General features: G+C 37.0%; 2 protein-coding genes across 6 annotated transcripts in view; one reads left to right on the forward strand and one right to left on the reverse strand.

The window, feature by feature from the left end:
* LOC126457079 (mRNA (2'-O-methyladenosine-N(6)-)-methyltransferase) overlaps positions 1-11877 on the forward strand; it is a 154125-nt gene extending 142248 nt beyond the window's left edge. For both annotated transcript variants that reach the window (XM_050093082.1, XM_050093083.1), the window contains 2 exons: positions 4787-5056; positions 10404-11877. In XM_050093082.1, the coding sequence (XP_049949039.1) occupies positions 4787-5056; positions 10404-10668 (535 nt within the window). In that variant the 3' untranslated portion in view covers positions 10669-11877. The remainder of the gene's footprint in view (positions 1-4786; positions 5057-10403) is intronic.
* Positions 1-25431, reverse strand: part of LOC126457080 (2',3'-cyclic-nucleotide 3'-phosphodiesterase-like) — a 183323-nt gene that overhangs the window by 62450 nt on the left and 95442 nt on the right. The gene's annotated exons all lie outside the window — the stretch shown is intronic.

Genomic DNA, 25431 nt, shown 5'->3' on the forward strand with positions numbered 1-25431 from the left:
CGTGGTATCAGAGAAATTAAATTTGATGGTTCCCTGGTTCCAGTGCATGTTCTCCTACCTATGATTTACCCATATTACCCAAAAAACAATTACTCTTGTGTTCCTTGAGGTGGCTGTCAATGCTTCTATCACAACTGAATCATTACTATGCAACGATTTATGGAGAAGCCATAGAAAATCAAAACCACAAAAGCAACTGTAACAGAAAAGAACAAAGTAAGGCAAATTGTGGATTTTAGTACTACATAAAGCTCTGTAACATGTGCCGGCACATCTCCACGACTTTAGCCAGCAGTTTGATGACATCATGAACCACCCCCCTGCCTGAATAAGTATGGGCTTGCTGAGCTTGTTTAAGACTGTAATTGCTTTCTGAGTTGTTACAGCCTCTGATGATATTCCAGCACCGGAAGATGAAACGTTAGACATAGAACTAAGCCTTGGATCATAGCCTAATGTCCATTAAAGAAATAACAACAAAAATGTCTCACTAGTTTTCATTTTTGAGCTTATATATGGGTAAACATGTAATTAAATGATTCTACATAACTGAAAATCCAGCTGCAGAGAAGAATAGTGGTACTGGTTATTAATACTATTGTCTATTTTTTTTATAGATAGTGTGCAAAACTATACAGGTTTTTCCAATTTGCTGAAGTTGGTGGGGCAGTTCATACATCAACTGTTCCTGGTCATCAGCTTAGTAATGAAAATGTAACACTGCGTGGATTCTGTATTATAAAGTAGTAACACATCAGGATATAATTCTGTGAGTAAAAAAAAGAAGCCCTGAGAATAACAGCATTGTTGGAGAAAACCTACATCAAAAACATTACATAGTTAGCCATGAAATAATAAACATGATTATTATGCATTTTTTCTTTAGCTGATTAACTTCTTCAAAAACAAGCCACAAAAGACCACCACTGTTAAGTGAACTTGTCTTGGATTCAAAATATGTTCCACAGCCTAATCCATTTCAGCCACGAAATTCCACTTTTCCATCTGCAGTAGCAAAATAACCTGGAGGACAATGTGCATGTATACTGTGTCATACATATTCATTTAGAAAAACATGTGACGTAATATCATATTATTCAATGGCTCTATCAATAGTTTGCTTCTGGTCATTGAGCATACTTGCTAAGCTTCAGTAGCACTCACTCAATAATGTTTGCTGATCCCAGCGTGAAGAGCGAATCAAATAATTCTGTAGAATATTCTCGTTTAAAAGATTCCTTTTGGGAATCTTTACCCTACCAAAGCTGTTCCAAAAAGTTTTGGTATCCACCTAATAAAATACTGAGTGATTCTAGTCAATTTTAATCATCCTTTGTTTCGTTTTCATTGCTGTGGAAAGGGGCCATGGTAGTTCTTGTTCACTCAGTAAGGAACTATTCTCACTCTTTGATCACACAACTCTATTAAATATGATTTCCTTGCTTGACTCACAGAGAAAAAAGTGATTCAGTGAGGGAAAGTTGTGATTAAATACCTACGAATATTGACTTTCTTGATAAAATTCAAGGATTTTCCAAGAATTCATTTCATGAAAAAAACAATGTTGCTGTTATAGTCTCAAGGAATGCTTCATACAGTCTGATATTTCATTACAAAAGTCTAATAGGTTTATAAAGTTGTGTTCTTTGAACAGATGAAATTCTCATATTCTTTGAAACTTTATGAAATTTTTTCTCATATCTGCTATTGTCTGTAACCTTGGTTATTTCACTAATATGTAATTCATACATTATTAATGAAGAGTGCATTCTATGAAGTAATGGCGGTGCCAACATAGCTGTGTAGATCTCTTCAAAGAGTGGCAGGATGCATACAGTAAGTCAAATTACTTACAAAAGATAGATGGAACAAAAAAAGAATTGTTTAACCCATTATACTGCTGTCGATTACAATGTCTCCAGTTATGTATGTACATGCTTACGATAGTATTACTTTTACAATGGATCATGACACCATTAAAGTATAAGGTAGTAAACAGATTCTCAGTTTATTGGTTTTGTATGTTTGCCCACAAGGCCATCATCTTAGGGACCATACAGCACACTAATCCAATAGTATCCTTAAACCAAGATCGATCACTGTGGGTAATGCAAAGAACCAGCTTCTTGGGCATCCCTCAAAACTAACATTTGTATGAATGGTGACGTCAACTAAATAAGCTACCAGTAACTGAAATGAACTTTGTACCACAGACCAGGAATATGGCAATACACAAGTGGTTAGTTACAATACTGAACAACCTCTCATATTTTCATGGTGTGAAGCTGTTAACTGCATTCGTTTTCTTAACATCTCAATATGGAAGTGGAATTTCCCCCCACCCACTTTGCACTTGATAGCCTAACCTAAATACATGTTCCGTTTTCAGCACACAGGCAAACATTGGCATCTTGTTATTCTTTGAAGAAGACTTTCACAATCCTCACCACATACGGCTGGGCAAAGTCCTGTCAAAATATGGAATAGACTGTAGTGGCCACTGGTCATATTGATGTCACTAGGCAGGAGTTGTTACCTCTTGTATCCAGTAGCATCTCAAACCACTGCATTTGTTTGCTTGCTATGTCACTCAAAAAATGCAGGCTGCTTGATTAGTCATCATAATGGTATCATTGAAGTCTAACCAGTATTCACCACAATAGACTATACTGTATTTTGTTATTCAGCCTTTAATGATAGTATTCAATTTACTACTGTTGTCTGAGACCATTTGCAATTTTTTACATTAGCCAGAAACCATTGTTGTGTGTGCCATCACTCCAACCTGCAGTAGACAAATTTGCAGTGCTCCAGTATGGGGCCAACACTGACAAATTGGTGGTTATCACCTAGAATGCTCATGTTAAGGTGATTCCCTAAGGTCACTGCATACAACCATTTGTTGATTGGTTCACACCCTGTGGGAGTGGACTCACATTCAGGAGGACAACGGTTCAAATCTACATCCAGCCATCCATACTTAGGTTCTCCATGATCTTTCTACCACTCAAGGAAAATGCCAGGATGGTTCATTTTGAAAGTGCATAACCGATTTTCATCCCCATTCTTGAAACAGTCTGAATTTGTGCTCAGTCTGTAATGACCTTAATGGCAATGGATGTTTCCTGAAATTCCTTCCTTCCTTCCCTTCCTATTTTAATCCCCCTACATGTGTCACTTGTGTAACAGCATGAGAAACATATTGTCGCGAGATCGTTTGCCCTGTTCCAAATATCTCGCAGCTGATATTATATCCTGTGGTAAGATGCATCAGCAGTTTCTTTCACATTTCCTCATCATCTGATAGCTCCTCCCACGTCGAATGTGGCATAGCAGTGTTGCTTTCAGCCACACAAAAGAGAATGTAGCTAACTGTAAATGTGCGAGATCATCTCCTTCATCTCTTGTTGCTGATACACAGTCCTATTCATCCTCTGAGTTTGGATCCATCTTCGTGGGTGTTGTAATTTTCACAAATGTTAATGTAGACTGCATATACTTCTTGATAACATTGAAAGAACCAAGCTGATAAAACATTTTGGTAGAGCCTTAGGTAATTCCAGCACAGCTCCCTACATCTATGGAACTGATATTGCCAAAGAAGTTTCATAAATATGAAGGAAGTTAGCTCAAGTTACGCCATCTAGGGAATGATTTGCTGTTCAAAAATTGCTACTACTACTGTTTTGACAAAAAAGAAAGTTCCAGTTTTGTGCTGTAATTTTTTTTTTTTTTTACATAAAACCATTGTTCATTTTATTAAGTCCCAATACACTGGAAATATGATATGAAAGAATCTCCTTAGTGCTGTAATGATATTCATGAGAATTATCTATTCGTAAGAAGGTGGCTACATACTCACAATTTCAAGATTTTTTTATTTTGATCCATACCCTCTTAATCAGGGGTAAGTATCAACTGTTTTATGCATCTGCAGGTGACAAAAGTCGACTGTCCCGACACAATAACAACCATTATGGACTAATCACATTTCAAAGTAATTTAATTTTTAATTGTAGCATCTGTTAGTATGAGGCATCTTCAAAAGTTAACATTATGGAATACCAAGTAACTTTTAGTCACTTAAAAGTAACACAGATATGGCACTATTTTTCAAGTATATGCAAACAATGGTTGGAATGTTCTACCACTCATTCAATTCGTGAACGATAGAACTCCGCTCCGCTATACAAGAATTGCTGTGTGAATATCTGTATCGCTTCAGAATCTCATTGCTTGGATATTGTTGCATATGTCAGTATAACAGGCCTTCCTTTCCAATCAGCATCATTCGTGTTTGTGTGGCCCCTGTCAAATTAGTGTGACCATTTCAATTCTGCTGGAAGTGACACTGCATTTAGTTTGTATACTGCCAGAATTTCATGATGAATCTGTGTGCGATTTAAATGTTTTCCCCACAAGCATTGTACTGCCCCGCATAGTTCAACTTCAGTTTCCAGTTGCCACATTGTTTCACTCATTCCCTGACAGCAGCAGAACTCTCTCTGCAGGAAACCCAGAACACACTGCTGACAATGTGCCACTCTTGTGTACAATGGTCTTTGTGTGACGAACATGTGTAACTTTTGTAAGTCCCTATATACATCTATCTACAAATATATATCAGTCATTAGCATTCCATAGAATGAACATATATTCTCTAGAAGGTTGTATTCTTTGCTAAAGAGCAATAGACATAAATTGTTGGGCCTTCTCATAGGAAAATATAAGTAAACTGACTACCTTTCAGGCTAATGCACATTTAATCTTAACATTTTGATTTCAGTCCAATATTAGACTTCAAACCTGTCAGTGGATCATTTGAAGCAAATCCTCCTTTCTGTGAAGAGTTAATGGAGGCAATGGTGAATCATTTTGAAAGGCTTCTATCAGAATCCCCAGAAGCTCTTTCCTTTATCGTATTTATCCCAGAATACAGAGAGCCAGCACCAAATGCACTGCTTAAACTTGAAGCAAGCCATTTTAAGAGGAAACAAGTAGTCGTACCAGCTCTTGAACATGAATATCGGAATGGTCTACAACATATAAAAGCAAAGTAAGTTATTCACTGCATGAATTATTAAAAAAAATTGCTTTCTTTGTTATATGATAAATTGCATGAATGTATAAACATAGTGTCATTAATCCTGCATGTAAAGCTATGAAAAGTAAGAGAGACTTAGTGATTAAAATGATACACCATGTGATTGTTTTCTTTCTTTCTTTGCCACCTGTCTCCATAGCCAGACCTATCCTGTTAAATATAAAACTAAGTGTTAAGCATATGGACTGTTTTTAAATATCATCTGTCTTTTAATTTCTACCTGGAAGTAGCACGCAGGGAGACAGATATCCAAAATTTCAATTTTACTTCTGAGAACTCAGTTGAGGACATGGAAAGACAGTATATATGTGCCCTTATTCTGTAGCTTTTTCAAACTGTGTAAAGCAGAAAGTTACCTTAATCTGTGGCTTATTGCCAAATATACTGTGTATTTTTAGAATATGATTATCTTATTATAATTTGTGTTTTTTTCTGAGAAGGGGAGGTCCCCAGGGGCGAGAAACAGTGCCTTTGCAATAGCAACGCAGTGTAATGATTAATATCTTATCCTGACATGACAGAGGTTGTGGATTTCTATCCCATTAGGTGCTTTTTAAAACTTTTATTTTTAAATCTTTTCAAAATAACATTGATCATTATTTTGATTAGTTTATATTTTTATTTTTAATTCTTTGCTGTCTTTTTAACAACTGTATTAAATTTGTTCTCATTCTTTGTTCCTATCACACTTTGTTTGAATTTGGAATCTTTGTGACTGTGATTTAAATTATTTTTACTGTTTTAATTTCATCAGTTTTATTATCATTTTATTTTTTGCCCACATTATTATTTCTGTTCCTTATTTTACTTGAATTCATTTTATTTATATTCCCTTCTTTCATCTGCATAACTTTGTCCACAGCAAAACAAGAATTTGAGACAACCAAAAACATATACTTGTTACAATAGAAGTGTGCACTTGTGTCAAAAATATATTTTTCCTTTGTTTTTAACTGATACATCAGCATTTTAAATGTTTAAATATTGACAGGCAAACAAAAACTATGGATTCAGCTTCTTTACGAGCACAGGAATGTCCGCGGTGCCTTCGTCGAGTTCTGGATACACAGCACTGTGTAAATTTTGGCTAGTTGTTGTTCCTGAAATTAGAGTAGCCCAACTCACAAACCCCGGAAACCAGCACAATTCACAATGATTAAAATTATGCAGCAAAGAATTAGAAATAAAAAATTAAAAGCATTTGTTGGGATCTGAACCCACAACATATGAGGAAAGGATCTTAAACACCACACCACACTACAATGCCAACAATCTGGAAGGCTTTAGTGCATCACTACAGAATTCTTTTTCATTGATTACTTGCAAATGGCAGCCCCCCCCCCCCCTTTTTTTTTTTGCTGAATGGCTGCAGGTTGTGATACTTACAGATTGTTTAAAAAATAAAATTACGTGATGATTGTTTAGTCTCAGAAATGCAGACCAAGACACTTGTGAAAGAATATTTTATCATCCAAACAAGTGATCATATAGCGCAAGCACTAACAATATGTATTAGTATTCCAATATTGTTAAAACAATGAACAGTTGCTTTGGTTATCTTACCAGTAAATGGTACAGATGGCTGCTGTTAGATACACAGATTGGTCTTTTATATGACTGAATTCAAGAGACAGGAAACTTCTGTCCTTTTGAACTTGACAATTTTAAACCATAAGTCCAAACTGCATATCAAAAATGTCTTTACAAACTTTGGGAGGAGAAAAGTATCCATGGAAACATTTGTTAGTAATGAAAGTTTGCTTTTAGCAGGTTTTAAGATAAAGGCTAATCACCTACGATTATAGCAAATATAAACAAATTGGGTTACATTACTGATACTTATCAATATGATGATTCAGCACTCTTACTGTGTTGCTATGTTTACATTTGACATATTTGTTGAGGTACAGTATAACTCCACTTGAACATTCCTGGAATTAACGTTTTCCCACCGCTTAAGACATTTTTTATCGGTCCCGTCAAATTTCCTATGCCCACAATGTTAATTTGCACCAGATTTTGTCATCATATTTATAATTTTCCCACAATTTATGCATTACGAAAAAATGTTTGAGGAGAAAAAATGACACTGGCATGATGTTGGCCATCCAGTAGTGTTTACAACTATTACACTACCAAGCACTACTTGGTGTGGTGGCTGATGGGAGTAATTAGGTTCATCGAATGAAGATATCATGGCCAATCACAACCATTTCCACACTGTGTCTACGGCGCAAATGCAGTTTTGTGATCATCACGACACCTTTCTCGAACCATATTTAGCGTGTTTCGGCATATGGCCCCTTGGAGTGCTAGTTGACACCATCATTCACTTTTTGTAGCTCAAATGTTTTTAGTTTAAACGCAACGCTCGTTACGTATTTTATTCATACTGAGAAACACGTTTTGAGAATTTATTCTCGTATTTACGTGTGTATTTTTTGTGATGTTACACAAACAAACAGTGTGTGTGTGTGTTTCTACATAACTGATGAGGCACAGTACCTGGTAACCTCAAGACGACGACTACAGTGCAAGAGATGTAGACTAGACTACCACAAATAATACTAATTTACATATTTGCACTTGACAACGAGAAAAAATTCTCAAAACAGGTGTCATGCTAAGCATTAAAAAATATGCAACTAGTGCAGTATTTCATTATTTAAATAATGAGTGACAGCTGCAGGCTTCCAAAAAACATCGATTATGACATATGAAACTGAATCAAATATTCCTGCTTCCCAGACAGTTATCAGTTCCAGTTACATAAGTGTTTTTGTTAGATAACAAACCTTCATTAGATTATAAACATGTCCCTGACAAGTCTTTTGATGCTTGGTATGTACATATATCACACATAAAGTGAAAGGGGGCATCCTATATTACCTCTTACAGCTTAAAACATTATTCCCCACATTTTGCATTTTCCCGTATTTTACACCATTTTTTCACTGTATTTGTAGTTCTGAGTACCTGATTTATTCATGATGGATATTCATCTTATGAGCAAGCAGACATTGTTTTCATATGAGGCCATTTAAATGGAGGCAGTGGTGCTGTGTGAATGCATCAAAAAGCATTTTCAGGCAGCATCATAAATAATTGACCAAGATTTGATCTTATGCCCTACCAGGAAGAGTATGTTCTGTAAGCTGATGTCAAGTATCTATGCACAACACATCACAGTAACACATGAACAGTACTTCACACAATATTCAGTAGCCATACTTACACTATTAATGTGTGAGTAGGAATACTAGGTGACCCCTGGTAGGTCTGTATGTTACAATGAAAGGAAGCTTAAGGCTCACTGACCAGTCAATGGAACATAAGCTTGGGCTGTGGAACAAAAGTGGCCACATCCTTTCCAAAAGAACCATCCTGGCACCTTTCTCAAGTGATCTATTTAAAACATGGAAAAACCTAAATTTTTGGATGTCCAGACAGGTGTTTGAACAGCCAACCTTACATGCTAGTCCAACGTATTACCACAGTACCATCTCACTTAACGTACATGCAGTATCTGGCCACCTCTATGTAATGAGGAACTGACCACTGGATGTCACAGCGTTGGACTGGCAAGAAGTATTGTGTTGTTAGTAGGGAAGCAGAAGAGTTCAGTGACTAGTCCCTTGGTGTCACCTGAGTAACAGATCCATGAGGGACATTTCAATCCTTCTAAAGCTGCCCAAGTTGACTGTTGGTGAAGTGATTATGAAGTGGGACTGTGAAGGAACGACCCAGCCACAGCTAAACCAAGACAAGGACCCCATGCACTCACAGACAAGGGACCATCAAGTACTGCCGAGGGCGATCATAACAAATTGCATGAACCAATGGAAGGAAGTGAGTTCGGAAGTGAATTCCAAAGTACTGCCAGCAGTCCAGTTAGGACTTTGTAGGGAGTTAAAAAGAATGGGGTATAATTGTCAATCAGCCCCTCATAATCCATACATTTCTGCAGTCAGTGCTAAATGATGGTTGATCTGGTGTAAAGAGCACTGCCAATGGCTAGAGGATGACTGGAACTGAGTGATTTGCTGTGATGAATGATGTTGAACCCTGTGGTAATATGATCATGTGTAGTGCCAATAGTGAAGTACAGAGGAGTTGGTGTTATGGTATGTGGGGAGGGGGGCGGTTTCGTGGTTAGGTGTTGCCCCCTTATTGTGATTAAGAGAACAACAAGTGCAGAAGGATATGAATAAATTTTTCAGCATAGTGTACTGTAAACAGTAGAACAGTTCAGAGACAATGACTTAGCATGGCAATGCATTGAGCTGTAAATGAGCATTTGAGGCACTGGTTTGTGGTCAATAACATTCTTGGAACCCCTCTGAGATAAGTTAGAACATCGAATTCACTCCAGATCCCAGTGTCCAACATTACTACCGTCTCTCATTTTCTCTCTAGAGGAAAAATGGGCTGCCATTCCTCCAAAAACATTCTGGCGCCTTACTTGATGTGTCATCAGCAGAACCCAAGCTGTCAATAAAGGTTAAAGGGGGACACATCACATATTAATGTCCATTAAAAGGTTTCCAGATACTTTTGATCAGATGGTGTATGGTTTCCCAGCACACCTCACAAGTATCGAACAAAATTTTTCAGGACACTATTCCAGAACTGCTAAAGGGCTGTTCCTGTAAATAAAAAGCTGTGTGTGATTCATACATGATGGTGGTTAAGTGTATATCAGTTACAAGCTCTAAATAATACATACCATGTCAGACTGGTAGGAAAGAACATATTCCACGGCCATAATATTTTGGATTACTATTTGCAGTTACACTTAAGACAATTAGTTTATGCAGCAACAGTTCATCATGGCAAGGTGACCCATAAAACCATTTGTCATCACTCAACAATGTTTGAAAACATGTTATTCAGCTTGTCTAGCCCAAGAGAGGCAATTGGATAAGATATTACTCCAAATGCTTGTCTTTAACGAATTGTCCATCTCATATAAACTTCCTTTAATGGAATAACACATAGCCGAACACCTGCAGTGAAAAGTAGTGAGTTCTCACAGTTCTATCACTCTTAATGTTCAGCTCCAATGCATATATACCAATGTAGTGGGGCATTTACTCGCATGTTATCTTTGCAAATAAAATTTAGTACTATTTCCTGACACCTTAATAGTGTGATTTTGTATGGTTGTCACAAACAAAAAGAAGTTAATAATGGGAAAATGTTTAAAACCTACTCATTCTGTCATTAATTTTGTATGATAATGAATTTACTAACTACAAATATATATACCGTTTTAAAACAGAATTATTTACTTTTGTAGGAGCGACATGAATGTCAGATCTCCACATGGGACACTAGTTGTATGGCTACAGAATAATGCTGGCTACGAACGATGGGGTCCAACGGAAGAGAGAGTAGAATCGTTATTGGAAGCATTCAGGCCAGGACGAGAAAGGGAAAGGGATCGTCAGGAACTACTTTCGCCACAGAGAAATAATGTGGTTGAACCAGTGCCAACAACTGTACCCTCACCACAAACACCTGACAAACCTCCAATTGTTGTGCAAGACCAGAGGCCTGTTTAGCGCCTAGCACTGCAGAATATGGATGTGATATTGACAATACACATTAGGGTGTATGAAGAAACTCACTAAGACAGACTTAATGCAGAAAAATTTTTGTTTTCCTGTTTCTGTCATCAGCAGTGATGTGTAAGTTTTGATCTCTAGCAAGGACACCTAATTTCATAATTCTTTTATAAGTGTTGATTTTAATGTATTTTATATCATTATCATCGGTCAGCAGATTTTCTTTAAAAAACAAAGACATTATTCGTAAGCTTATTTACAATCAGTCAAAGGACTGGTACTATAACTGTTCAATATGAACAGCAGCATCTGTATTTTTATCATCTCTTGTTTGCGTCCTTTAAAGTAGTCAATGCAACATAAACGTGATAATGGCATTTTTAAATAATTTTAAGCAGATTTTTTTTCTTGAAGTCATAAGACATCTTACATGTACCTGATCTTTGAAACTAACTGTTCTAAGATAAATTTAACTGATATTTTCTTTTTTTGTTAGTGAAGTGTATGAATCAGAACAATTCTATTTCCAAGTGATCTTTTCCTTGTTAATTTTATATTACTCTGTGATCACTTGATCCATGACTTCTTATGTGTGCTAGTCTTTGTATTATATTCAGTTACATCTAGATGATCTTGTTCATCTTCTTAATGTATATAGAATTTTATGAATTTTAAATGTAAATATTTTACTGTAAATAAAATAAATTATATTTTTTTTAGTAAAATAGATTCTGTAAATTTACTGATAAAATGAACAGCAGAATCTATTTTATATATGTATACAAAGTGAAGATTTCTCAGTAGATAGTTGAATAATCTAACATGTTGCTCATAGGAATTTTATGCAATGTTTCTACTAACCCACATACCTTCCTTGCACAATGTGTTTTAAAAATGGTTGCTGAACTGTGCAAATGTTGATAGTTATTAATTCCTGTACAAGTAAGAGAGATCTGATATAAAATGCACCACAAGTGAAGATGTATATTAGAAGACACTTAGAAGGCAACTGTCCATATTTTAATAGTTAAAGTAGGGAACACCCTGTTTTCCAAATGTGAGCATTATACTTATATTTTTTTTAAAATAGGAAATTTTTATCTGTACATATAAAAATGTCCACACTGGCTGTAAAAAGATACAAATGTTAAAGTGTAAAGAAGATAGATTTGTTCTAAGAACACAAATATATATAATGCAAACATATACTTCTTTCTTTTCTTCAATATAGTCATTCTGTAAATGTCTGATAATTATATAAAGTGGGTCACAGCCCTGTGTCCATTTATTTCATTATGAAAGTTAAAAATTTGCCCTTGTAATTTCAGAATGGTGACAAAAAGAATGCATTTTTCAGCCTAATTGGTTTTCATAGGTATATTTCTATTGTCCTGGTATGAAGAAGACTGCTACATCCTTCTTGTATTTCTGTAGCAAGAGTAAAAGAGGTCTGAAATTTTGAGCCATTCTGTAGTCTGTACATACGCTTTGTGGATAAAATAAAATTCTTTGGTGCCTGCACAAGCTGTGTGTGGGTAAAAACACTAAAAATACCATTGAACAATAGAAACTCCAGGCAGGACTATCAACAATGTAGGAAAAGACAGGTTACCGTAAAGAAGACATGTCAAGTTGCAGACAGGAACAATATGCGAGTGTCTTTTAATTGTGCCCGACTGCAACTTGACGTGTACTTTACAGTAAGAAGCGATCTGTCTTTTCCTGGATTGTTAAAAATATCTTCAGTTACAATATGCCATAAAATCATGTGAACAGGTGCATATTGCAGCTCTGTGTTCGAGTGAGTGTGGTTTAATGTTCACATGGAGCTGACACATAAAAAAGCACCCTCATCTCAACAGGTAAAATACAGGGCAGTTTCCTACTTGCATTTACGGCTTCAAAAGTATCTCCTGTAAACTATCGTGTACTGAAATATGAACAACACAAACTGTAAATTCTCCCAAAGCAGCAAAAATACATGCATCTCAATACAATGAGTCTCTCTTCCTGTGCAGAATCCACGCTTGGGTGCTCTTTATATACGATAATTTTATTTGTTTGACGAAGCAGAAATGGCTTACGATTTTGACGGTGCCTTCACATGTAATGGCATGATATATGTAATGCAACAGACCTAAGAGGTCTGAAGATGGTCATTACCAACCGAAATTAATAAACTGATTACAAATAAATATTGTGATCCAAAACTGGAATTATAATAAAGTCTATATAATGAACCACATAAAGGATTGCTTCATCCCATAATAGATGAGATGTACAATGTGGCCAGGACATTCGTTTCACCAATAAGTTACTTTCTTTTACCTGACCCCCTATCCCCATCTTGGGAATGGGTGGACTTTGACTTGATAGTAAGACGACAGTCTCCAGGAGAGGAGTAAAGTAACTGTGTACCTACAGCTTCATCAGATTTTGAGTCTATATTTTCATTGCCCTTGTACGCATGACACTAAATATTTCTTGCATTTCTGTATCAGGAGACTGGAAGTATAAAAGTTGCAAACATCTGCTTTAGAGAGCATTAAATAAGACATCTACCTGCAATCCTATCTCAGAATTCTACTGTCTTCAAAATCCACTACAGTTCTCCATTTTAAATCAAAATTTCATATGTGGATCAAAACTTGAAAAAAATCTGGTTACATCACTGATTACTTAAGAAAGAAACACTCATTGATTCTTCAATATGTGCTCCATTAAAGTGGCCCAAATATGGACAGTAGTATTGTGCAACAATTTTTTGTGTAATATTTTCTGGTGTGAAATGTTGGACAGTCAATCCTGTTGTGGTAATTGCTCTATTTTGCTACAAGCAGAAAAAGACTGAATGAAAAATTTTGACACTTAGGCATTTGCTCACAAAAACTTGTTGAGAGCACTGAGATTAAATGAGATAAATGATTTTCAGAACTTTTTAGGTGTTGATAGTCCAATATTTGATAAATTACTGGAGATGGGTGCACCTTTGTTTGCTCTTAAATTTAGTAAAAAACAACTCCGAAGTATAAGTTTTTAATTTTCTGGCTTTTATATTCTAATAACCCTAACACACATAAGGGCAGAAATGATTGATATCTTTAGATGTATTCTCATATGAATGATTTTTTTTTTTCTCTGGGTTTGAACTCATTTCAGTGGGTAAACAACAGACTCCACTTCAACGAAGCATGTGATATTGTCGTAATGCCCACAAAAGGTACAATATTTCTCTGGGGGCACAATATATTCCAAAAGTTTTTGATCTCAATGTTACTGAACAGCTTCTCAACCCAACCCACATTCATTCAAAATAATTGCACATCTGGAAATAATGCAAGCAATAATACTGACCATATAGTGGCCACTTTAAAACTGTGATGATAACATAAAATTATTCATCACAAACACTAGGAAAGGGATGTTCTTGGCATTATACATACCTTAACAAATGATTATGGAACCATCATTCATCGCTATGCAAGCATGTCAACAGTATGGTCTGCAAATGCCATAAGTGTAAATAACAGAAAGAGATAGAATGGCTGGCTGGTAATTAGCTTAAGGAGGCAAAATTACAGTACTGCCCACACACACATTTCAAGGGGGAAGAACTAATCCTAGCTTTTTCCTTATTCAGTGAGCAGAGAGAGGTGTAAATAAATGAAGTATATTTCCAAAAATGTAGCAGAATGTGAGGAGACATTGGAGAGGAAGTTTTCAGAGGTCAAGGAAACTATTATAAATTGGGAGGATCTAAATAAAGCTTTATAGTGAAGCAGGTGTTAGTGGACACTTTGGGGGGAAAGAGGATGATACTGCCTAGAAGATTTGTTTGTGGCTAAGATCTGTGGGATTTTTATAGTACTATATAATACAGAAAAAGTTTTTGACAATGATGACTGCAACACACACTGTGTCATTGTGGAGTTATTTGGAATAAAATACAGAAAGCAAAAGGTTAACTACAATTTGTGCAAGAAGGTTTGAAGGATATGAAAAAGAGGCAGTAGTTAAAAAGGGAGAGAGACAGTGTGGTAGCTTATCTGCAAAGTTACGCAATCTGTACATTAAGTAGGCAGTAAACGAAATTGTGGAGGAATATGAAAGAAAGGAATTAAAATTTAGGTTGACAGGAAAAAAAAGTTGAAGATTTATCAGCGGCAATTTAATTCTGTTAGAGATCTACATCTATGTATATACTCTGCAAGCCACCGTATGGTGCATGGTGGAGGGTGCCTGTATCACTGCTAATTATTCGCTTTCCTGGTCCACTTGCAAATGGGGCAACTTAAAAGTAAATGTCTAAATGATTCTGTATGAGACCTGATTTCTTGTATCTTGTCTTGTCATCTTCATTGTCCTTATGCAAGACGATCTTCAGTGGCGGTAGGATTCTTCTGCAGTTTGTCACAAAAGATTCTTCTCAGCAGTGTTTTCTTGAAAAGAACATCTTCTTCCCTTCAGTGTTTCCCATTTGAGTACACGGAACATTTCTGTAATACTCGCACATTAATTGAACATTCACTATATATAAAGAACTAAACTCCACCCGAACAGGCCATAAAGGCCTAACGGTACCGACTAGGCGCTGTGTCATCCTAAGCCCACAGGCGTCACTGTATACAGATATGGAGGGGCATGTGGTCAACACACTGCTCTCCTGGACGTATGTCAGTTTACAAGATCGGAGCCGCTACTTCTCAATCAAGTAGCTCCTCAGTTTGCCTCACAAGGACTGAGTGCACCCCGCTTGCCAACAGTGCTCAGCACACTGGATGGTCACCTATCTAAGTGCCATCCCAGTCCAACAACACTTGCCAACAGTGCTCAGCAGACCAGATGGTCACCCATCCAAATGCTATCCCAGTCCAACAGCACTTAACTTCGATGATCTGACGGGAACCGGTGTTACCACTGCGGCAAGGCTCCTGGCGTTAAATGAACATACTGGTACCAAATCTAGCTGAACACCTCTGAATAGCTTTGATGTCTTCCTATAATCCAAGCTGCTGGGATTCCAAGCCCTCTTGCTGTACTAAAGAATGGGTCATACAAGTGTTCTCTATGCAGTCTCCTTCTCAATAAACTGAAGTTGACCATTCACTTTCCCTCCAACCAACCTTATATGCTTGTTCTCCTCCATTTTGCTTTGCAACATTATTACACCTAGATATTAACTGATGTGACTGCAACAAGTATTTGGACACTTGTTTTTACAGTTCATCTGCATTAAATTACATTTTTCCACATTTAGAGTAAGTTGCCATTCATCACACCAAATAGAAACTCAGTTCAGGTCTTCCTGTAGCCTCCTACATTCGCACGACACTTTCCCCACACACTAAAGCATTATCAGCCCACACACTAAAGCATTATCAGAAAACAGTCACCAGTCACACATTGGTGTTCATCCTCTCTTTCAGATTGATTATGTATATAGAGCACAACAGTGGCCCTCTCACTTCCCCTGGGCACTCCTAACAATAACTTTGTGATGAACACTCACCTTTCTGGACGACATACTGGATTCTATTACTTCAAAAGTCTTCCAGCCACTCACATATCTGAGAATCTTTTCCATAAGCTCAGACCCCTGTTAACAGTCTGCACTGTGGCACTGTGTTGTATGCTTTCCGGAAACCAAGGTGTACGGAAGCTGCCTGTTTCCTTTCATCCATGATTAACAGGCTATTGTTCAAGTGTAGGCCAAGCTGAGTTTCGCAATATCAATGCCTTCTAAATCTGGTTTAATTTATGGACACAAGCTTTCCCTCTCAAGCAGATTCATATTTGAACTTAGAATATGCTCATGAATTCTGCCAAAAATTAACAGAAAGGATATTCATTTGTAATTTTACAGGTCCATTCTTTCAACATATATTTGAGAGTCATTGCACTTTTTTTTCAATTCACTTGGGACTTCCACTTAGGTGAGAGATTCGTGATAAATGCAAGCCAAGTAAGGGGCCAATGTCAAACGGTATTCTCTGCAAAACAAAACTGGGAAACCGCAATACCAAACTGGGAGACCATATGGACCTAGTGGCTTATTTGATTTCAACTCTTTCAGGTACTTTTCAATATGTCCATATGGGAGTTACTGCAGCAACCAAACAACAGTATGTCTGTATGATCTTCCTGCATGAATGATTTTTTAAAAGCAAAACGTAAAACTCTAACTTTCCTTTTGCGGTATTCATACCTGCCAAGTTTTCCAGTTTTCCCAGAAGATTACCTGATTTTTGGGTAGTCTTCCGGTTTTCATGTTGAACATCGTATTTTTTCGGATTTTCAACTCCCAGGCTTTTTCCCATCCACTGCATTCATATCACATTTCAGTTCTGACTTTTGATAAATAGCTGCTACTCTGAGATGCGACTGTTTGAAATTCAATGGAAAGTCAACTGATAATACTGTCGATAATCTCTTCTCCCAGAATATCGCGGCAATTTTGTCATTAACTTTATGTGTTAGAAACACTGCCAGCAAAAGTCAATTGAATGTTCTATTGATAATCACATCTCAACAGGTTACTGTTTCATTCTCTTTGTGCTTCGACTGCATGTTAGCAGGAAAAGTTTGTTTATGCTTGCTTTTATGCAGTGTTTGCTGTATGTTCTGGTATTCGTCCAATTGCGTGACAAATTTTTGTGCGATTTAGTGTTTTTGTGATGAGTTCAACTAAGAAATGATATCATCAGTCTTTCAGGGATGCACATTCTGCTGAATTTCCATGTATTATGGGATCACAGAAAGATGAAACATTCATGTTCTGTTCCATGTTTTCGTGTGATATAAACATTGCTTACAGAGAAAGAACTGAAGAAATAAGTTAATAAATCATGTTAAATCCATTAAACAATTTGCTACTGCTGAGAGTGAGAACTTGACAGATGGTACCAAATGGACTCGCTTGGTGAGCATTAGTGGAGCTGATGGTGTTCCTAAGTATGATAGGTTATCCAGGCGAATGCTTTATGTTTTGACTCTTACCACACAACAATGCTGAATGTGAGCGTGTGTTCAGCTCGGTGAAGAAGAATCTGAATCAGTTTAGGTAGTCCGTGTCGAATGAAACTCTGGGTTCCATTTCTGTTTTGAAAACAAGAATCAGCGGTCCATGTTACATGAATAGTTTTCCTTCAGAATTTCTGAAGAAAGCAAAGAAAGCTACTAATCTTCATCTCTCCTCTGTAACCTGTGAGGGAATATACCCAGTGTTCTGTGAACTTGAGAAAATTTTGTAAATAAGTGTAAGTAAATGTTGTTTAGTAGTTTTGACAGTGTTGCTCATATTGTGGCTTGCAAGATCATGAGGTGAAAAGCTCATTTTTTGTGTAGTGTGTAAACTGTTCCCAATGTTAAGTGACGAAAAATGAACACTCATCAGCAAGTAACTTGTGTAAGTACCTAATTCAGAGTTCAAAAATAGTGATCTTAAAATGTAGCCTACGTTATATGTGTCAACAGTATCTGTAATCTCTTTCTGTGTAGTCTTCTCTCACTATGTTTGAACACCTTGCGACGCATGCACGTGTTAAATTTTTGCAATTTGGGATCTTCTGGATTTCTGTTTTTGAAAATTGGCAGGTATGGGTATTCTTTTGTCACACTAGACAATCTTATGAATGACTGAAGAGAAGGCCTTCTACCTTGCATAGATATTTTACATAGGACTAATCTTTCTAAGATTCTTGGCAAGATGTTTGCTAACATTTGATGACTGAAATTATATGCTTCACACGTTGTCATTTTTACTGATGCAAGACTTTCTAATAACTATTGCATGTCAATATTTCTGTCTTCTTTTTTTTTAACCGAGAGTTCAACAATCTCTGTTCTTTTCTCGGGATTTTTAGATTCTGTTGTTAAACCACATCGAGTCTTTTCCACGCCTATTTCACTTACTCGTCACATACTTCTCCAGAGCACAATTTACAATCAATTTAACTTTTGCTCTTAATTCCACTACATTCATCATCGAATTGGAAGTAAGACACGCATTCACTGCCTGAGGACAACGCTAACAACTACTTATTGCTCTTCCGAACATAAGAGCCCCACTGGCCTTCTTGAAGGATTTATTAACTTTTGTAACCATCATGGCTGTGAAGACATTGTGATCACTAATCCCTGTCTATATGCTGACACAGTCGATAACACTACTTGTAGCTAGAACATTTAAAAAATTTCCAAGATGTGTGGATTGTTGAAATAGTTGCTCAAGATGTCTTCGGAGAATTTTTTTAGAAATACTTTGCAAAATTGTCTGTCTTCCAACAAATCCACAGATGTCTCAGTCTATACTCAGTTGTTATTGTTACTGCCAACTAACATAGCATGACTAGGTTATTCCGCATTACTAAGCATGAAATTCTCTGAATGATTCGACAACTGTTACAGCAGAATTAGGTGGCCAGTACAAACAGCCAATGATTAATGAGTTCATCCAGACCAGTCACTGCTGTCCAGATAACTTCACAGTCAAATTCAATTTTGATCTGGATGGGCAATGTATTTTTGTTGATTGCAATGAACATTACCTTTATTTTGTATGTGCTGTTATTCAAGTAGCTGCTTCCTCTATGAAGTGCACCCCTGACCTTATCTACGTAAATCTTACAATTCTCCACCCTTTAATGCAGGTCCAGAAATCTGCAGGCAAAACTGTCGTAGGAATCGATGGAGCCCCTGGTTGCAAAGGACTTGGAACATTAATTGAACTTAAATGGACAGCATCCTGAAAGGATAGTATAAGATAATGTCAACAAAAGTCAAAGACCAGTAATGGAGTGAGTCAAATTAAGTCAGCTGGTACCAAGACAATTATGTTAGGAAATAAACAATCAACATAGTACATGAGTTATGTTATTGTAAATGTATTTGAAAGTTTTGCTACAGGCATAGCTGAATTTTCTAAGAAAAAACTTTTGATTGTTGGCCTCTACCAATTCCCTCCTCCACCAGTTAACACTACAGGGTTTCCCTCTCAGACTTAATGCTGAGGTAGGCTCAATCCTTGAGGTAGACATTGGGCTAATTTCGAGTAGGGATTTCACTGTAAATTTTCTGAGTGATTCTGCAGACAAAAGAATGTTAATGGATTTCTTTGAATCTTACAACCTGGCACAGGCAGTGAACTTTCCAACTACAGTTCAGGGAAACAGCAGCATCCCCGTAGACAAAATCTTCACAGATAGTGCTCTAGTTAACACATACAGTGTGAGAAATTTTAGTAAATGGCCTGTCAGATCATAATGTACAGATAGTAATACTGAAAGGTACTGAGTAGTGTCATATCCCAAAGTACTAAATAGTGACCTTGCAATGCAAAAACTTAAAGCCAGCCTCAAAGGTTAAACTTAGTGATAAATTCACAATACAGACAACCAGAACAATAAATATTATATACTTTTACTTTGATTGGTCTTTCCCATTAAAAATTCAGGCAGATATGCAGTACCAATAAGCAAACAGTTTGGATAACTAATGACATTAGAATACCGTGTAGGATGAAATGACAACTGTTTCGTAATATGATGGACAGCCATAATACATTATAGAACTTCACAACAAACAATACTGCAAATTGCTAAAGAATGTAATCAGACAGGCTAAGATAATGCATTATACCACGAGGTTAATTGTGAAAGAGGTGTTAGGGCAGAATGTGATCTCTCAGGTTTCCTCGGTGTGACTGATTAATAGTGTGCTTCGGGTTTTCAACCAGTTTGTTGTTTCCATTATCTGCACAATATTCCGATGTACAACCCAGCTGTCTTCTTCAGGTGCTGTGAGGTTTGCTCACAGTCTGGTTGGAGTCCAGGCAGCAAGTACACATAATAGCAAAACTTGCAGCACCTAAGGAAGACGGCTGGCTCGGTCATCAAAATATTGTCCACAAAATGGAAATAAGAGCTTGGCTGAACACTGGGAAGCTCATTATGAATCAGGGAAGAATGTCGCTGCTCAACACACTATCCCTCTTTTATGTGAGAATGAAACTGTTAGTCACTAACAGCAAAATATTTTATACATTTTTATCAATAGTCGAAAAGTTAAATCAAAATTTTATTGGTGCATGTAAATATGCAGAACTCTTAAGCGGGTATCGGGAGATAATTACATCATATGCAGCAACAGGAAACTAACAAATAAGAAACTGAATCAATTATTAAATAACTAAAGAGTAAAAGTTATTAGGACTGAACAACAGATTGAGGGCAGTCGAAATTTTCTTGATTGTGTGGACCATGGAACACTTTTACAGAAGTTGGAACATTATGGGAGTACGGAAAAAGCTTAACAATGGTTCAGTTCATGTTTGGAAAGTATTAAATAGAAAACTGTCTTCCGGTCTCGACAGACAGGGAAGAGAGTTGAATCTGACTGGGACCATGTTAAATGGGGGTGGGTGAAGGAGAGATACTACAGCATTCTGTTTTGTATAGAATTGGAAGGAAAATCGGCATTGGCCGTATTTTGTTGTTTTATTGTCAGCAAATTCGATTTTCAGTCACTTAGTGACCATCCTCAGTGCTGGAAGTTAAAAATTTTCACATAACGATCACAGAGAGAAAATCACAACTACACCTGCATATGAACATAACAGTCAGTATGAACATACCTGTAATATACAATTAAAATTGGTAGGCACTGGTATCAAGCTATAACCACAAGCTTAGAGCGATCACATAAACTGAGGTTGCTGTTTACATGCACCTGTACAACAGACCTCGGTGTGACAGGGCTTGGAATGCCGTCTAAATGACATGTGTCATGTGAAGACTTAATATTACTGGTTTTGCAAGATATTAACACAAAATACCGCTTGTGCATTTGTGAATCATGAAGTAATTCAAATTTAAAATGTACATAAAAAACCTAGCAAATAAAGGGGGAAGGAAACACCTAAAATATACTGGCGTATTGTTTGTATAAAACCAACTTACAAAACATAGAACAGATTGATAATAAGTTTTCAGAGTGCAGGACAAGTAAAAGAGAAAAAGAAAAGGAAAAAGAATAATATATTGATAACATAAAATGAGGTATAACACAGTTTTTTAAAAAACATAGTACCCACCATCTGGCGTGGGAAGTTAGAAATACTTTTTTATAAATTCGACTCCTCAGTTTTAACGTAATATTTTATGTAAATCAAGAACGATATACTTCTAACTTCCCATGCCAAATTGTGGGTTCTATGTTTTACATTAAGCAACTGTGTATGTTTGATGTCATGTTATGTATGAGTTCTGACCCAGTGCTTGTGCGGAAGCGTATAACCGTTGTTATAATAATGTTAGCTTATCCAAAGGGACAAATGAGAGGTACATCATCAAGTCTGTTAAATATGATAACAAAATTGTTTGTTTACACCTTCAAAACTTTTTTGTAATGAATACTGTGTTTCACGGCATTTTAATTATTACGTAATGGCATCTTCGTACTATTACTATTTTTATATATTTGACTCCTTAGTCTTAACATAACATTTTACGTAAATCACGAACATTGTACTTCTAACTTCCCACGCCAGATGGTGGGTACTAGGTTTTTTTTAAAAAACTGTGTTATACCTCATTTCATGTTATTCATATATTATTCTTTTTCCTTTTCTTTTTCTCTTTTACTTGTCCTGCACTCTGACAACTTATTATCAATCTGTTTTATGTTTTGTAAGTTGGTTTTATACCAACAATACTCCAGTATATTTTAGATGTTTCCTTCCCCCTTTGTTTGCTAGGTTTTTTACATACATTTTAAATTTTAATTACTTCATGATTCACAAATGCACAAGAGGTATTTTGTGTTAATGTGTTAATATCTTGCAAAACCAATAATATTAAGTCTTCACATGACACATGTCACATAGAGGGCGTTCCAAGCCCTGTCACACCGAGGTCTGTTGTACAGGTGCATGTAAACAGCAGCCTCAGTTTATGTGATCGCTCTAAGCTTGTGGTTATATCTTGATACTAATGCCTACCAATTTTAATTGTATATTACAGGTACGTTCATACAGACTGTTATGTTCACGCAGGTGTAGTTGTGATTTTCTGTTTTATACACTCTGATCGTTATGCGAAAATTTTTAACTTTTAGCACTGAGGATGGTCACTAAGTGACTGAAAATCAATTTTGCTGCCAATAAAACAACAAAATACGGCCAATGCTGATTTTCCTTCCCATTCTATCCACTACTTGGTCGTGGTGCACGCTACACTCCATGGAGTCGCCAATCAATGGTGTTTTGTGTCGGACACTTTTCTTGAAATACAAGGTGCATCTGAAAAATTTGTTGAATGGTCTCAGAAATTAAAGAAAACAAGAGTAACAATGTTGGAAAAGACAGATTGCTATTTATCGTAAAGAAGACATGTCAAGTTGCAGACAGCCACAATTAGAAGACACCTACATAAAGCTTTCGGCCACAGCCTTCATCAGTAAAATAGAGACACTTCACACACACAAGCAAGCACACCCCACACATCCACTACCACAAACTCCAGCATCCTGGCCCGAGATGCTGGAGTTGGTCGTCGTGTGCATGCGAGGTGCGCTTGCTTGTGTGTGTGTGTGTGTGTGTGTGTGTGTGTGTGTGTGTGTGTGTGTGTGTGAATGGCCTGTGTGTCTCTTTTACTGATGAAGGACGTGGCTGTAAGCTTTATGTATCTTTTAAGTACGCCTGTCTGCAACTTGACGTGTTTTCTTTACAGTAAGTAGCAATCTGTCTTTTCCTATATTTTGATATTTCTACTTAGAGCTACAAACAAAATACATTTTCTGGCCATCAAGGTAATCACCAACACATTTCTGACAGCAAACAGTTCTTGTGGAATCTCTTGAAGCATCATGATCACATGTTGCTGGATATCCAAGTTTCCAACAGTTTTACAACTGATGCTCAGAAGTGTGTTAGTGATTACTTTGAAGGCCAGTACGTATCAACGATCTTCCATTAAACATGAGAGATGATTAACAGAATGTTAAGAAATGTGTTTTCTCTCCACTTTCAGCCTGAGCAAGATTTGGATTATGATGAGAGCATAATAAAGCATTTTGGCATGCGTGGATACAAACAATTTCTGAAACATAAACCCATTAGATTTTGGTACAAAGCATGGTGCCTAAGCACAAACACTGGTTATCTAGTGGATTTTCAAATATACAAAAAAAGAAACAAAGTGTACAAGAAAGCATTTGGAAAATGTGCTGCACCTTTGGTTCAGATGATTGATTCACTTCCTGATAAAAATAAAAAATCTGCCCTACAGGTTTTATTTTGACAATCTGTTATCTTGCCAACATTGTTGGTTCACCTAAAAGAATGATGTTATGGTGCAACTGGCACTATTCGTCACAATCATTGGCCTAAAGAATGTCAACTTACTCCTAAGACAATGTCCAAAAGAAATAAGAGAGGAGATTTTGATCACAAGAGGAGCAAGGAAAGTGGAATGATTATTACCAGATGACTACATAATTCTGCAGTAACAGTTGCTTCGACCAACCATGGGATCAATCCAGTGAGCTCTGTAAGCTGATATTCAAGACAAAATAAGAAAAGAATACTTGTACCGGGACCCCATGTTATTGGAGAATGCAACACAAATATGTAGCGTAATGACCAAGTGGATGAAAATATAGTGTTATATACAGTGAGCATCAGAGGAAAGAAATGATGGTGGCCAGTTTTTACGTGGCTACTGGTTGTGTCTGTACATAATGTGTGGCTTCTCTACAGAAAAACTGGTATGAATATGGCACAACTGCCATTTCAGCACTACATTGTGAAATGTTACCTGACTTCCAATGCAACATCCACTAGAGGTCCTTGTCACCCTGCAGGTAATCCATATTAAGGTAGAGTAATTTAACTGGATATATAAAAAATCTACTCACCACGTGGTGGCAAAACACACACACAAAAGAAGATTGTAAATAGGCGAGTTTTCAGAGCCAGTGGCTCCTTCTTCAGGCAGAAGGGTTGAAGGAGAAGGAAGAGAGGTTGAGGAAAAGGACTGGAGAGGTCTAGGACAAGGAGTAGACTTCGGGAAAGTCACCCAAAACTGTGGGGTGAGGGGAGACTTACCGCATAGGATGAGAAGGAAAGACTGATTCTTGGGGACTGCATCAGACGAGATTTGAAAACCCGAGAGCTTAGAGAGGTGGGAGACAGGGTAATATGCCAGTCAGAGATTACTGCTTAAACACCAAGCATGAGTTAATAAGAGTGAAAAAGCTAAGTACATTGTACATAACAAAGGTGGGAGGGGGGGGGGCAAAAAATAGATGGGTAAAACAATGAAAGATGTAGAAAACTAAAATGGAGTGAAGAAAAAGAGTAGTTGCTGTGAAGAAATGCTGAGATGGAAGAAATTAACATAAATTAAGCCCAGGTGGGTGGCGAGAACCAAGGACGTGTTGTAGCACTAGTTCCCTCCTGTGGAATTTTGAGAAACTGGTGTCCGGGGGGAGAATTCAAATGGCGCATGTGGTGAGACAGGTGCCGAGGTCATGTGTCATGTTGTAGAACATGCTCTGCAATAGGATACTGTGTGTTGCCAGTATACACCCTCTGCCTATGCCCATTCATTCTAACTGATAATTTGGTGTTAATCATGCCGATGTAAAAGGTTGAACAGTGTTTACATAACAGCTAGTACAAGACATGTGTCTTTTCATAGGTGGCTCTCCCTTTGATAGTATATGTTTTGACAGTTACAGGGTTGCTACGAGGGTTGGAACTTA

The sequence above is a fragment of the Schistocerca serialis genome, chromosome 2 (assembly GCF_023864345.2).
Source record: "Schistocerca serialis cubense isolate TAMUIC-IGC-003099 chromosome 2, iqSchSeri2.2, whole genome shotgun sequence".
NCBI lineage: Eukaryota > Metazoa > Arthropoda > Insecta > Orthoptera > Acrididae > Schistocerca > Schistocerca serialis.